This window comes from Parasteatoda tepidariorum, chromosome 8 (assembly GCF_982258835.1).
Source record: "Parasteatoda tepidariorum strain Cologne lab strain chromosome 8, Ptep-v5.0, whole genome shotgun sequence".
Taxonomy (NCBI): Eukaryota; Metazoa; Arthropoda; class Arachnida; order Araneae; family Theridiidae; genus Parasteatoda; species Parasteatoda tepidariorum.
The window spans coordinates 20,534,160-20,550,882 of record NC_141762.1 but is presented as its reverse complement, the minus strand read 5'-3'; the positions used below and the strand labels follow the sequence as shown (position 1 = coordinate 20,550,882).

The 16,723-nt window shown below is 27.3% G+C and overlaps 1 protein-coding gene across 1 annotated transcript in view; it reads left to right on the top strand.

The window, feature by feature from the left end:
- The window catches only part of GlnRS (Glutaminyl-tRNA synthetase), a 31,361-nt gene extending 14,821 nt beyond the window's left edge, over nt 1-16,540 (top strand). Inside the window, exons 7-19 of the mRNA XM_016057633.5 lie at nt 481-667; nt 2,269-2,456; nt 3,418-3,548; nt 3,644-3,736; nt 5,972-6,109; nt 7,592-7,679; nt 9,665-9,750; nt 10,437-10,596; nt 10,675-10,770; nt 10,854-10,981; nt 13,230-13,296; nt 15,514-15,639; nt 16,431-16,540. Of these exons, the coding sequence (XP_015913119.5) occupies nt 481-667; nt 2,269-2,456; nt 3,418-3,548; nt 3,644-3,736; nt 5,972-6,109; nt 7,592-7,679; nt 9,665-9,750; nt 10,437-10,596; nt 10,675-10,770; nt 10,854-10,981; nt 13,230-13,296; nt 15,514-15,639; nt 16,431-16,481 (1,539 nt within the window). The 3' untranslated portion in view covers nt 16,482-16,540. The remainder of the gene's footprint in view (nt 1-480; nt 668-2,268; nt 2,457-3,417; nt 3,549-3,643; nt 3,737-5,971; nt 6,110-7,591; nt 7,680-9,664; nt 9,751-10,436; nt 10,597-10,674; nt 10,771-10,853; nt 10,982-13,229; nt 13,297-15,513; nt 15,640-16,430) is intronic.
- The last annotated feature ends 183 nt before the right edge of the window (nt 16,541-16,723 follow it).

The window sequence follows — 16,723 nt, the reverse complement described above, 5'->3', positions numbered from 1 at the left end:
GAGCAGCAATGTAACTATTAACCATTTGCATTAGTAGTTTTGATAAATTTAATAAATAATTATTATAATTTTTTTTTTTTTTTGATCAGCTAAGCATTGTGCTTTAAAAATATATAATATCTGCTTCTACGTAATTGTAAAGTCTGGTTGGCATATACTGTAATACTTTATCATGCTATTGCTAACTGTAATACTGAATAGGTCCTTGAAAAATTTGATTTTTGGTTCTTAAACATCATAGCGAAGTCCTTGAATTTTTTTTTGAAAATTGAGTGGGAACCCTAAAAAAATTTTTTTTTTTCTCTCATGTTCCTACTTTTATCATATGTTCAATAATGTTTAAGATGACACATGTACTTTGTAGTTAAATTGTTGTTTGAAGATAATTGCTAATTAGCTATTAGCATGCAACTAATTGCTTGATTAAAGTTATTTTAAATCTAAGCTAAATAAAACATTTTTTTTAAATGTTTGTTTCAGGTACGCACTAGATTCCCTCCTGAACCAAATGGCATATTGCATATTGGGCATGCTAAAGCAATAAACATTAATTTTGGTTATGCGCAAGCACATGATGGTATTTGTTTTTTACGATTTGATGACACTAATCCAGAAAAGGAAGAAGAAAAGTTCTTCAGAGAAATTGTTGAGATGGTAAATTGGTTAGGTGCGTGTAAACTGAGGAAGTGAGAAAAGAAAATTTTTTATAAAATTGATTATATTTCATTATGCTTTATTTCTTGATGTAAGATAATTTTTGTAATACAATTTTGCCTTAATTTTCTTAGGAGCGTACTAAAAAAGTAGTTGTAGCGTATTATTTTTTTATTCGATCCTATATTTAAGTTAACTTGATAAAATCTGAATATCACCATCTTTGAACAGCAGACCCAATTGTTTAAGTTTGCAATTACCAATGTCCAGATCTGTAGCCTTGTAATTTTGATCTCTATCCAGAAGTTCTCCTGGTTCAAGTAGTGGGAGAAATTTGTCTTAATGGAGAACTTTTTGATAGAACTAAGCTGCATTGCATTATATGGAGAGTAAAACCATGACAACCTCCCACAGTTATCCTGACAGCAAAGGAACTCTATCCCAGAATCCGTCTATCACTGAGTATATTTAACATCAGCACTGTGGTTGGTGCAAGACAGGCTCAGAATTCATATTGACCAGCCATTGCTGGAATTCGAAAACAGATCACCTCATTGGTAGGTGCTCTTATCACCTGATCCACCATGGCTCTTGTGTATTCACTGAGAAAAAAAGTAAATTACCTATTCTAAGCTTTAAATAAATTATAGTCATATTTTTATTTGACTTATAAATATCTAAATAACATGACCCAGTGGGTACAGTTTGAAAAATTTTAATAAATGAAGCTATATATAATTAAGGATAAACTTTAATGTCCAGCAACTTGGTTGTACACCCCATGGCAGAACGTTACAGAGTTCTTGCAGAAGGATTTTTCCTTTGGGAAATTTTGCTTTTCTTTTCTGCTGAAATTTTCAAATGATTTTATCTTTTCTTCAGAATCATATTCAAAAGATGCCTTTCTCGCACATTGGAGTGGTAAAAAAATGATGTGTCTTTTCTATTCTCATTGGAGAATTATGAAAAGTAAGGAATAATGAAGTAAGAAATTTGGTTTTCTTTTCTGTGGAAATATTTGTTCTAATTTTTCACGCAGTAATTACTACTGATTTCCACATAGCTTTTTAAAACCGATATTATTTATCACAACTAAATCTCGAAATGAAAACACGCATCTAGTAACCCCTTTTTTGAAGAGTCCGATTCTCGAGATTTCGTCGTCTTTTCTTTTTACGGCAGTTAACTGCTACAGATTTTACATTTTTTTAAATGTGATGATGAATTAAAAATGCGAAAAAGGAAATAATTGATGTGTTATCTTTCTACAAAATGCGAGAATATCGCCCATAATATTAGTATAAAAAAATCACATATTCGATTAAAAAAATTAATATTTTTTATTTATTTAATTTAAATATTATTATTTTTTTTTTTGAAGTTAACGTTTCGATTACTTTAAACTAGTAACATATATATTTGTTATTTTTAACTATCTTGCAGAAAGATATTAGTATTAGAGAGGTATGCCATAGAAAGCCTGATAAAATTCTGCCACGGGGGTTATACATAACATATTTATTATTATTTTTGGTTAATTTTATTAGATTGTGGACTGTGATTGTGCACAATTTTAATGTCTTTAGCATTTTAATAAAAGTTTTATAAATTTAGGTTACAAGCCTTCAATAATAAGTCATTCATCAGATTATTTTGACCAGTTGTATGAATTTGCCTGTACTCTCATTAAGAAGGATTTAGCATATATTTGCCATCAAAAGCAGGAAGAGTTAAAAGGATTCAATCCACCTCCATCTCCTTGGAGGAATCGTCCAGTCAAGGAAAGTCTTCAGCTGTTTCAAGTAATTTGTCTTTTTTTCTTAAATTAAACATTTTGTTTAATTCTAAAGAAATAAATTTAACAGTTTTTTTTTGTTGCTTAAACCCTAATTATTTGATGTATTTTTCTGCATATTTGACTTTTTATGCAAAATTTTATGACAACCCCTCCGGTTGATGGTAACCATCTTCTTGGATAGTGCAACATAGTTAAAAAATTTTGTATTGCTCACACAAAATGATATCACTAGAATTTTGTACAAGTAAAAATATGTTAAACTTTAACAGATTTTGAAAAATTGATTTAGTTTAATTGATTTAGATAAATATTAGTTCAGTTTAATCTGCTTTAATTTAATCTACACTTTTTTGATTTTCAGAAGCATATCATTTTTTTTAAGGAAGAAAAAGTTCATCATTTTGCTTTGTAATGCTTTCTCTATTATCCTATATATTATCTTGAAAACATTTCGCACATTAATGCATTTCTTAGCACTTGTAAGAAAAGTTTTAATGAAAGGGTGTGTTCTTCATATGTTAAAAGCAAACAGTTCATATTTACACAGACCATCTCCTTCAAAATTTTTTTTGTGAAACATGTTTTTGATATTTAATTTTAAATAAGTATCATACTGTTTAAATTGTCTAATGTCTGATTTGTTAAATTAAATGTTTTACACCAATTTTTTTATTACAAAATATTAAAAATTTATTATTATTTATATATATTCATATAGTTCGCTTTTGGGTACGCTAGGATATGAAAAATAGTAAAATCGGTGATAGTGATGCTACTTTATGAATGAAGTTAACTTTGGAAGAAGGGAAACAAGACCCAGTTGCCTATCTATGCCTGATATCTAATGTCTGATTTGATGAATTGAATGTTTCACACCAATTTTTTTATTGCCGCATATTAAAAATTTATTATAATTTTTTAATATTTATTATTATAATTGTATATTTTGCTTTTGGGTGTCTTAGGATATGAAAAATGGTAAAATCGGTGAAGGTGAGGCTACTTTACGAATGAAGTTAACTTTAGAAGAAGGGAAACAAGACCCAGTTGCCTATCGTATTAAATTCCTTCCCCATCATAGAACAGGTGATAAATGGTTTGTAATAGTTCTACATGTCTTCTTATTAAGTTTTGTGTATATTGTGCATTTTCTGTGATGGTTTTCAAATAAATTGTTTGTTTATTTCACAGGTGTATCTATCCCACATATGACTTTACTCATTGTCTTTGTGATTCTCTGGAAAATATCACTCATTCCTTATGTACAAAAGAGTTTCAATCTAGGTATGAAATAATCCATGATATTTTTTGTTACCTTGTGCATAATCTGAAATTAAATTACAATTTTTCAAGAAGCAAGAATTGCAGTTACCAATTTTTATTATACAAAAGCTCTATAAAATTTTTTAAATTTTTTTTAATCATCAATAGGGATGTAACGAATATTTGGCCAATATTCAGTATAAGGGCCAAATTATTTGGAAAAGTGGTTTTTTAGAAAAGTATTTTCAAATTTTTTATTTTATTTATTATTATTATTTTTTAATATGATTTGATTTGACAAAGAATAATCTAAAGTTGTAATTTTTACTATCATTATAAATAGCTTTTATACCTATTTATTAAGTTCTATTACTTGCAAAAGACTTTTAAATTTGTGTTCTGGTGGACAAATGGAAAAGTAACATTTGAAGAATTGAAATTAGATTACTTTATACAGAACGAGGATTTTTGCACAGCTGATTTAAAATTTTGTTCAGGCCAGTCAACTTTATCATTTTTTTTCACCACTCTTTGTTTTAAGAATTAAGAATATTTTTTGCTGTTTTTATGTTTTTAAAATAGCAATGTATTTTAACATAGAATCTCTGATAGATTTTCTTCTTTTACTGTTACTTTTTTCCTGTACTTTAAGACAGATTCCCAGTAACATATAAAACTGTGATTTCCAAAGTTAAAGTTATATTTTGAGAACTAAGAACAATTCTTTTTGTTTCTCTTTTGCTTTTTTTTATTAACTTTTTCTTTTAATCAGCATTTTTATTATGGCACAGTGTTTTTTTAAAGAACGTTAATAATTTCTCGTTATTTCTTTCTACATATATGGCAATGTAAAGAAGTTGGATTGTGATTTTTACTGTTAAATTTTTCATTTGAAAATTAAAAACAATTATTGTTTTGGTTGCTATTAAGTTTTTTCTTTTTTCTAAAATGCTTTTGTTTTATCAGGCTTTTTATTATGATGCAGCTATTAAAACAAAAGTATTTTAAAGAATTCTCATAGAAATCCCTGGTTCCTAGCATCAATTATTCCTAAATAAATGCCTAGGGATCCAGGCTAGCCTGGTTGGTAGGGCATTGGACTCACTTTCATGAGAGCGGGAGTTAGAATCAAGCCGACCGAAGAATCCCCGTGTATTAAATGGTGATAGGTGCACATTAAATCTATCATGGTCACAAAGTCTTCCAGGTTCCCATAACAAATCAATATCTCTGTGGGTACTGATCCAGAAGTTCTCGTCTTCTGGATTGGGTTCAAAATTACAAGGCTACCGAGTTGAAGATTAGTAGGCGTAAACTCAAATTTGGGTCGGCTGTTCAATGACGGTTACAAAAATAAATGCCTAGAGTACAGCAAAGTCTGAATATAAATGGAATCAAGAAGAGTGAGATTACACATGTTTTAATTCCTTAATAAACTACCTATTACAACACTCATGAAGAAGAGTGAATAAAGTTTTCAAACAAGAATAATATGATTGATGAATTTACTGAATCCTTTGCAAAGAAATTTTTAAAAGGTTAAGAATTCATGTGGAGAAGATTTTTTTTTTTTTGCAGTTGCATGAAACAATCATGTTTACTATGCAAAAAATCATTTTAAGAGAAAGATGGATTTCTTTATGTTATTGTGTTAAAAATTACTTGTTATATGTAGTATAAAAAAATCATTAATCCTTATCTGATAAAAGTATAGTTAACTCTAATTCTAAATTATTTGGAACTCATTTTCTTCAATTTAAATAGTATAGCATTAGATCTGTCTTATAAAAGTTCTATATTGATCTATCACTGAGTTTCACTTTTTTGTTGCTGGTGCTATTTGTTCAAAAAAAATTGTTCTGTATAAAAATTGTATGTTTTTGTCTGCTACTACATGCCATATTTGTACTCCACCTTAATTGAAAGATTGCCTTTTCTGTTAATTCCAAAGACTTTTGAGTAGCATGTATTCAGTCATTAATTAGTTGTATTTTTCTCAGTTTTTTTTTTAAAAAATATTTTATTTTACATTTGTTTTATTTATTTATTTTTTTTTTTTTGTATTTTATCCTGTTTTTAAAATGATTTAGATGCAAAGTAACTTTTTTGTTCCACAATTTGACTTAAAGATTCATATTAATTAATTTTGTTATTGCTTTCCTAATTGAATGCAAATTATGCTTAATACTTTATTTTCCTTAGTGTAATGTTTATATTTTTCATGATTTTGGCTGAAGTATTCTTTTACAATTTTAGGCGATCTTCATATTATTGGTTATGCAATGCATTGGATATTTATTGTCCTGTACAGTGGGAATATGGTAGATTAAATATGAATTACACTGTAATATCAAAAAGGAAAATCCAGAAATTGATTTCAGAAGGTATTGTGAGGTAAGTTTTTTTCTACCTTAGTTTCCTATTATGCTAAATGTATTAAACTTATTATAAAAAAATTCACTCTCATAGGTATGTGCAGATAAATGGATCTGAATCAATACAAATACATTATCTATTAATTCTTATAAATGTAAAATGCTTTTTGTTAGCTTGTTTTTTTAATCAGTCTACAGTTTGGTCAGTTAGATTTTTTTTAATAAACTATTCATATATTTTTTTATGACTTAATCTTTAATATTACTACTTTCAAGTTTTATACATTTTATTATTTATAAATCTTCTACACTGACAAATTCCTTCAGGTATTTGATATCAAACCTTCTTAGTTTTTTAAATTGTGGTTGTTCAAAATAAAGAGACACATAAACTATCCATGTAATTACATTCATTAAAGGATAAATATATGGTAAAATGAAAATAAAAGCCATCACTTCATTGTTTGCTAATTACTGTTTTAAAGTATTTGATAAAAACTATTAGTTTTATGTGATAAATAATTGGTAGAGGCTTTTTCACACAATTTATTTACTGAAATTCAATATTATTTTTGTTAATACCATGCATTAAAAAAAACAACAACTTAGGAACTTTTTTTAAACGAATTCTGCATGTATTTCTTGATTTCATTGTCCAATTTAAATTTAGATCTCATCAAAGGTGACAGGTTGATATGGACTTAAAGGTAGTTGTTTTGATGTCTGTTTACTTTTCAATGTTAAGTTGTAGTGGATCCACATATTTTAATAGTGTTGCCACCTATTCTCGGTAATTACACAAACAGTTTCATGGCTAAGCGCCCTGTTCTAGAAATCACATTTACAATCTGTTGCCAAACTGTTTGTTTTGATAGGTCTCCAATTTTACAACATACTGGTTTTGCTCCAAGTAATGATATGCTCTTTTCCAGTATCATACTCCTGTCGGAAAGTGCTTGCTTTATTCCTTAATTCTGTACTGGGACGTAGAGTGCTTTCCATTTACTGACGAATTTCACAATATTCTGCGCCTTTTGCTTTCAGAAATTGCTCAACTTATACTATTTGAGTGTCATTATTTTCGGCTTTTAGATGCAATGATCATCCTTTTATCAAGCTGCTTTATCATCCTTTTATCATTAATTGTGCAAAAACCATCATCTAGGAAGTGAATTCTTTTCATTATACAAACACCTACATTTTTCAGTTTTTATAACTACCATATTTTTGGCTAAAATGCACCTGACATTTTTTTTTACTGTACTTAATATAAAGTTTATAAACAAAATCTATGACACTTTGATATTGTGTCTTAGAAATTGAGATACATTTTTTCTCAAATTCTGAATTATTATATTCAATGTATTTTTTTCTCCAAATATAATTCAGATTGTACTGACCATTGTTTTTATAACTCAGACTTTAACACACTTACTTTTCTACTTTTAGTAGACTTCTTTTTCACTAACTTCTATTACTATTATTTAATTTTTCTTTTTAGGGACTGGGATGACCCTAGACTTTTTACATTAACAGCTTTACGTCGCCGTGGTTTTCCCCCTGAGGCTATACAAAGTTTCTGTGTTGAGGTAAGGAATTTTATTAAAAAAATTTTTTTTTTGCTCTCTTGTAAGATTTAATTATTTTTTTATATCTTAATATTATTCTTATTCTATTTTTATTTGTAAATAAATGTCATATAGTAGTGGAAAAAGTGTGAGACCGCTAGTTAATTTTAAAATTAGATAATGTTAAAAACTATTGGAACTGTCATTGTTTCCAAAGTGATACTTAAAAACATATAAGAGCAAATAATATAAAACATAATTTTTTAAGTATTATTTTGGGCTAATTGAATGCCGAATAAGTCCAATTGTAAATTTTAACTAATATAAATCCATTGCAAAAAGCTTAGACTAGTAATAATGCTGATTAAAAAAATGCTTCGTAATCAAAGTTTTAGTTATAGATCATATTTCTTTTAATCAAATTACTTTCAAAAAACGTTATTGAAAAGATTTTACAAGGGTTTTATAAGTTAAGATGAGAAATCATTGTAACGACAATTTGATTATCACTTCATATTCCCATTGTTTTCGATCGAGACACTATCCAATTTTCCGAGAATCTTGACTTGGAGTATTTAGGAATATAGCTACCCAGTCTTGCCTGCCAGTTTTATCCAATAAAGCCGATTCAGCCCAATTAAATAAAAAAAAGTCTTTTACGGTTAAATTGATTTTTAAGCCAGAAATCTGTTCAAGTGTGCTTATTTTCTTTCAAAATTTGATTAAAAAATTAGGAAAGTTTAATTTAAAATTTGTATTCTTTGAATTTCAAGGGATAAAATTTTTTCAAACAGTTTAAATTGATTGATGATATGTGTAATTAAATTTTGCTAATACATTTTAGATTTTATGTAATTTAAAAACTATAATACATATTCATAAAAATATTAATTTTGAGAGAATAATTATAAAAAAACTGACACTTCTTATATCTGATTGTTAAGGCTGTTATATATGGAGAATCGTTCAATTGACGACTTTTGAGTTTTCGTTTCTGCCCTAAAAATTACATAATAATCAATAAAATCCTTTATTATATTCTTTATTCAAAAATAGAAATATAAAAAAAATGTGTTGAATGAAAATTGATGAAGAATGAATAATCTTCCAGAAACAGAACTACTATTCAAAATAAAAATTTATATAATATATTTGTGTTATATTTGGTGTAAATTTAAGGTAAATTCATTTTAAAATAAGTTAGATTTTTTTTTTTACAGCTTTACTCAAGAACAGTATACTCTATATCCTATCGTATAAGTCAACCCCCTTTTTTTGATAGCAAATGTATATCATGTGTATAAGTTGACCACTGAAAAAAACCAAATGTTTTTGTAAAATCTTTTAAAAAGTGTGACATTTTGTATTTTTTGGCGGTGCTGAAGATGATATTTTGAGGGGCTTTATTTAGATAAAGTGAAATCCTTGAAGAGTGGGATCTGTATGATAGCACAACACTGCCAACCTAATTGAATCCGACATGACTTATTTTGTTCTGGAATCATTAAATTGTTAGCTTTGTAGTATGTTTTAAAAGTTCCGTGTTATATTTTTTGAAATACTTTTGAATAAATTAATTGAATAAACAATCTTTTCTTAGTTTTAGTTTTTTTCAGATTGTAATTTAAAGTATTGTTTCTAAGAAAAACCTCTATATGAAAAGAAAATATGAGGAGGGAAAATCTAAAATGAATTGTATATAAATATTAAAAATAGTTTTTGGAAAGGGAAAATTAATACAGAGTTATTTATAGCTATCTCATTGCTTATAATTCATCAATATTTCATTAAGGGAAAGTCAGATTTTATTACCCGTGTATATGTGGACTACTTGATTTTTGTAAAACTTAGGTTTATTTGAAAAGTCGACTTACTATATTATATGGTATTTAAATTTTTTATATAAAAAGTATTTTTAAATCAACATTTTGTAGTACATTATTATTCTAAAGACATTCTTTAATTAACAATTTCTGATGTTAGACTAAATCTTCTGTTTATTATAGCTTGGTGTAACTGGAGCTCAATCTGTAGTTGACCCTCAAATGCTTGAAGCACATGTGAGAAATGTGCTAAATGTTACTGCACCAAGGTATGTTCACCAATGTTACAGCACCAATTCTTCACTAATTATATCAAAAAGTTATGCTCTAGTTAATATAACTTGTAACAAAAAAAAATTTTTGGTGTTGAAAACTATTTGAAATTAAAAAGACAATTATTTCATTGACATTTTGTGTTTAAATATAATTCCAAAATTATGAAATCATTTTTGACAATGAAGATATTATCCTGAATAACTTTTGTTCTATGATACAGGTTTTTGCATTCTCGGGACCAATCATAATAGCTCAATTGATCGTTCTCAAAAAAGCTAAATAATGTTGTCTATGTTTTATATTAATGAAATTGGACACAAAAATGTGGTTTCTCCAAATTAAAAATTTTTTACGACGAAATATCGGGTAACTTTTTTTTGTGTCAGATCAACACAGTGAACTCAATCATAAGACGCGGTTCCTGGTAGATCACTGAGGTCAAGCATCACTGACACTTGTCAGTGATGCTTGATTTTATATATTTCTCATATATAAATTTATTCTCATATATTTTTCTCATCTCTGAATCTTTTTTTGCAATCATTAAAATTGTGATAAATAAATAAAGAAGACACTGTGTTTATAATAATATTACTAAATGAATTGAATTAAATTTTAATTAATTTAGTAGACTACTTTATGCACACTTTAAATGTTTTTCCCCCCTTTATAAATTTAGAGCTATGGCAGTTTTGGAGCCTCTAAAAGTCAAAGTCAGCCTAAATATAGAAACACCTATTTTAGTAGATGTTCCTAATTTTCCTGCAGATTCTTCAAAAGGAACACACAAAGTCACATTTTCAGATGTCATATACATTGAACAGTCTGATTTTAAAGAGGTATTCAAAGTGTATTGAAATTCAAAATGTGTATTGCAATTGTAAGTTAATTCAATACTAATCCCAATTTTATTAAAGGTGTTACCAAATAGTCAATATAAGAGATTAACCATTGCTCAACCAGTTGGACTTAGGCATACTGGATATGTTATATCTGTTACAGAAGTTATCAAGGTAGGCGTATACCGATAATTTTAAGCGAGTTAACATTGGAGTCAGTTTTATTATTCTTTAAAATAAATTTGGTGTTTTAAAAGGATGAAAACAAAGGAATTAAAGAAGTTAGAGCTATTGGTACACCAGTCAGTGCAACTAACAAGCCAAAAGCATTTATTCATTGGGTAGCTGATCCGATTATATGTGAAGTTAGACTCTATGACCGATTGTAAGTATTAAAATTGAGTTGATAATATGTTATATTTTTTATTTTAATATATTGGAATTAGATGATACTGAGCAAGTTGATCAACCCTTGTACAATTCCAAAACTTTTATGACTAATTGTTGTTAGTTTATTGAATATAAGTACTGTGATGTATTTCATATTTTGGGTGACTAACCTACGGCCCGCTGACTATTGATGTGCTTCCCGCAAAAACTTTGAAACACAATAAAAAAATTTTTAAAAAAAAGTCTAAAATTTTGAATTGCATATTTGAGTCATCACTTTCTGGCATGCTCATTCCGCACATATTCTATTATAAATCATGTTTCACGATCTCTTATTTCGTGGTAATTGCTTTGAAATTCGGCATGATTTTAAAAAAAAATCCAATATTTTTAATATATTACAATATGTGAATTTCGAATTTGAGTAATTACTTTTGACTCATTTTATTTTTGTCGATTTCATCTTCACCTTAAATCCAATCATATTTTGATAATTTCTTTCGATCGTTTTTGCAGTTGTAACTACTATTAATTTCCTTGTGGTTTTTAAAATTCCGATACATTTAATATGATATTACGTATTGTGAGTTATAAATCGCACATCTGATCGATTACTTTTTAGCATGCTTTATGTGGGTCAATGTTGAGATGTTGTCAATGGTAAATCTAAATGATTTTTTCTTTTATGTTTTTTTTAAAGGCTGTTATTGGTATGCTTTTTGATGTAATTTTCGAAATTCAGTGTTTTTACTAAGAAATTTCAGTACACGAGTTTTAAATCGCACATTTAAATAGTCACTTCTTGAGCGCTTTGTTTGTGCCGATTTTATCATAAATCCAAGTTATTTTTCAACCAATTTTTAGGCAGTTATTGCTCTGCATTCCCATGTGGTTTTAAAAATTCCAATTTTTAATATAACATTCCAGTTTTAAATAATTACTAATTCTCTGTGTTGGTTTCATTGTAAATTTTAATGCTTTTTTGGCATTTATTATGATGTTTTTCCACGTGATTTTGACGATTCCAATTTTTTTTAACTACGATGTTATTGCGACACGCGAATTTCTAATCACTCATTTAAGTAATTACTTTTTGTTATAATTTTGTGCCTATTTTATTTTTGTCGATTTGATCTATTATTTTGTCCTATTTCATCGTAAATCCAAATTATTTTTCACCGTTTTTTCGTCAGTTGGTGCATTGCAGTTGCATTTGGTATTTAGAATCCCAATATTTTAATACAATGTTATTGCAATATGAGAAATTTGAAAAGGGGGAAGGAACGTGAATTTTTAAGCTGCTCTCTGTTAGTAGTTTAGTTTTAAATTTGTTGTTTATTTTATATTTCTAAAGGGGAAAAAAAAAGTTTCCTGTTTAAAATTCATAAAATCTATAATAATTCGCGAAATAAACATATCTGAAGTATTAATACCAAATAAATATCGAATCTTAATTTTTACTATAATGGCTTTATTTTAATTTTCCGTATTTGTTTAAACCCTATAAATTTTGCTTAATTAAAATATTTCGTTTGAATATATATTTTATTATTTCATTTCGTGAGCATTAGTTTTTCTTTTTTTTGTTAGAATTTATTTATAATGAATTTTTGTATCGCATGATATGTTTAAAAAAAAAAACTATTTCTTTTCTTCGATATTTATATGTATTTTTAATATATCAATTTTTAAATGAAGGAAAAAAATATGCTTTTCCATTTTGGAGCAAATTTTAATAATCAAAAATATTTATTTTTGTATAAATATATTACCAATTATACCGTTAAAAAATTTAGTGCTTAGAACACTAATGTTTATAATAAAAATGATCTTATTTGCTGTTAACATGTCTAAATATGTGTATGGCCCTTCGTTATTCAACTTGCTGTGCAAGCAGCTCAGCACTAACAAAGATATGCACTACAATATTATGGGATTTGTAATGAGCTTTACCTTTTGACCATAAAATATCCAAGTTATATTCAACTTCTACATAATTCAAAGAATGTTTGCAATTTCAACTGTAATTCTTGTCTACCCTAGACTGCATAAGTGGGCATGTTTACGATTTAACTTCAGTCATCAAACTTAAGTTCAATTCAATCAAAATATACATCGCAAATTATTTTCTCAATTCCAAAACGTTGAATAAAATTTCTTCACATATTTGACCAACAGAAGTTGAAAAAAAAATTTTTTTTTTTAAAGTTTTAATGAAATTTATGAAATATTTTATTTTGAAGATTTCATCACAAAAACCCTGAAGATCCTAAAGAGGTACCTGGTGGATTTGTCTCTGACTGTAATCTAGTAAGTTAATTATGTGATTTTTTGTAAAATTTTAATTATGTTAAAATTTGATCCTGATTTTTTTTTTTATTTCTTATGATGATTTAAGTAAAAATCTGAATAATAATAATGCAATTCTCACACATTGTATCCAGTAGAAATTTAAATAAGTTTAATAGAATTTTTTTCTCTCATCTAAAATGATTAGCTAAATAATGTCTTGGGCAGAAAACAATTATTAAATTTTTAAAGTTACTGAAAATTAAATAAGAATTTTAAAAAAAAAAGAAACTTTGTAGATAAAGTTGTATAAAATTTTATTCCAATCAAAATATATATTAAATCTAAGGAATGAATCTGTATTAATACAATAAAAAGTTTTAAGATCTTTTAATTTTAATGTCTTTAATTATTCTGTTTATTCTTAAAAAATAAAAATGATTGTGAAGCTGTGATGGAGTTTGGTAAATGACTGGTTCTTAAGGGGCAGAGCTCCCAAGTATTTTTATAAAAATTTAAAAATACATATGATAAGCTTTATTAATTTTTTTTTTTTTGAATAAAAGATGGATTAAGATATGTTAAGATACTAGATAATTCACTATTTTTAAGTTAGCAGATCATCAATTGTATAACATTGATTTTAGTAATTTAGGATTAACTACATACTTTAACCTAAAAGGATATGACATACTTTATACTATGTAGATTAAAGCAAAGAAACATGAATAAAGCACAAATGAAAGTACAGAAATGCACATACTGTAGTTTCGATTTTATGAACAAGAATCTTCCTCAGTGTCTTAACACCAAATTAGACGTAAAATGACAAACATGTAAAAAGTGGTTCGACCAATAAGGTTAGAGAAACAAGTTTGAACAAAATTATAAAAGAAGGGAGATAAGAAACAGGTGTGTGAGGGGTGTCTAATCCCTAGGGTGCAAAGTATTAAATTAGAATAGATTTCCAACATTGGGAAATGGTAGGGTACTAGAAAGATCGTTACCTAAATTTTTAAAAATGTGGAATGATTCCCAAAAATCAAGTTCAGTGGATGAATGATTTTAGTAGAAGAAAACTCAAATCTGTGATCAAAATTCCAACTATACAGGGCCATGTAAAATAAGTTAATTTCCTGTTTCCCAAACCTCTTACACCTGTTACTTATCTCCCTCTGCCTATATTGGTTAAACCTCTTAGTACATGAATGTCTCTTTACTTCTCTACAAGCATTAAGCACTGAGGAATTTTTTTTTATAAAACCGAAACTATGGTATGTCCATTTCTGTACTTATTTATGTTTTATTTACATTATTTTTTTTGAGTTAATCTATATACTTTTAAATCTAATTTGTTGTGCTCCTTGTCCTGTTGCTTTCCACATCTATGCAAAAACAACCATAGTTATGCATGCTCTAATTTTTATCAACAAGAAAATTTTGTGTATTAGAATGTTACAGTACAGAACCCGTTATCCGGAAAACCAAAAAACCGGAACAAAATTCGATAAATTTTCGCGCCATTTAGAAGAAAAAATTTTTTTTCCTCATAAGATTTTAGGATTTTTTTTCTTCTTTTTTGAAAGATGTTTACCTTACCATCATTTTGGAAATAATCATTAGTGTATTCCTTCATCGTTTTTTCTTCTTTTTAAGATTATTTCCAAAAAAAAATTTTTTTTGTTGGGTTTAACAATAAACAAACGGCTTTTTGTAGCGATTCAGAAAACCGGAAAAATCAGTTATCCGGAATAGCGATGGTCCCGATCATTCCGGATAATCGGTTCCCTACTGTACTATCAAAATAATGACTGAATTAGTTTTATTTCTTTTAACCTAACAACTATTTTACCTTGGCTCAAGTTGGACTCAATATGGGTTCTATTTGAACATGCACCATAGGACCAATTTTAAGATGTTTTTATATTGGTCCTATATGGGACCAATATAGGGCTTATATTGGCTGAATAATGAATATAAAATATCTGATGAATCTGAGGGCAGATATTGGATGTAAAGTGGTTGTATCAGACAATTCTTTACAGGGCCAATATCTGGAAATATTGATTCTTTGAACTCTTATTGGGCCAAGATTTGTGAATATTGGTACAATGAGGGCTCAAGTTATTTTGCTGCTAGGGTATAATCAACAATATTAGATGTTCATATAAGTATATGTGCTATTATTAATTCATATATTTGAAATAATTACAATTAAACACTAATTATTTTTCATAGGAATCTCTTAAATGCATACCAAATGCTATGGTAGATCAGTCTGTTAAGGGAGCTAAACTCTATGATCGATTCCAGTTCGAAAGGCTTGGCTTCTTTAGTATTGACAAGGATTCTAGTGATAATAAAGTAAGTTGATATTCTATTTATTTAGCTTATAAAAAATATTTCTACATTTTTATGTGAAAATAAGGTCATGTTTAGGCTGGAATAAATAATGCAGAAACAACTTAATCACAAATAAAAGTAATTAAATAACACTCAGTTGTTCTACTGCTCTAAAAAATGTGACATCATCATTGCCAAGGTATAAAATGAAATTTGATTTTCTAACTTATTTTAATGGTTAAGTTCATGTAACGTTTCACTACAATAGTTAAAAAAAACTTGACATAATGGAGAAAAAAAACAATAAAGGCCGAATATTTAAAAAAAATATAGATAATTACCATCATATCTCTTTAAAATTAATTCTTATATTCAATAATAAACTTTATTCAGAAACTGCTTTTTTACGACCTTTATGAATTTTTTATATTATAAAGTGATTCTTAAATATTAGATGGTTTCTTCTAGTTTTTTTTTGTTGACATTTGTAGGGTAACACTTCTATAATTATTTGTATGAATTCAGTGCCTGTAATAAAATAAAAAAAGAGTAATCATATCAAGAACTCTGAGCACTGTATCCAGCTGTTTAGTTTTCTTTTTAATCGACTGTGCTTTGTTTTAGTGGGAAAGTTTGGAGTAATACATTTCTGATAATCCGGGTTAAACACTGAGAAGGATAGCACAGAAAATGGGAGATCTTAACCTGTTCATTTTATTATAGAATAAATTATAAAAAATTGGTTTTGTGCAGTATTAAACAGATTCTTTTTTAATTTATGAAATGATAACTATATTTACTTTAACTTTCAGTTGGTGTTTAATCAAACAGTTAGCTTGAAAGAAGATGCAGGAAAAGAATGAAGAGTGCTTTAGGAACTTTACAAAATGTATTTGCTTTTAATAAAACTGTTTATGAATGACATCTTGTTTGTTTCTGTTGATAACTTTCTCACGTTGTAGTGAGCTTTTTACATAATTTCTTTTATTCAAATATAGGCTTAAAAGAAAAATATTATTTTTCCTCTTGTCCTTTACCAATAATATTGAATTTTAAAAAATATATATTTATAATAATTAGTGAAATGTAATAATAATTTAAAATT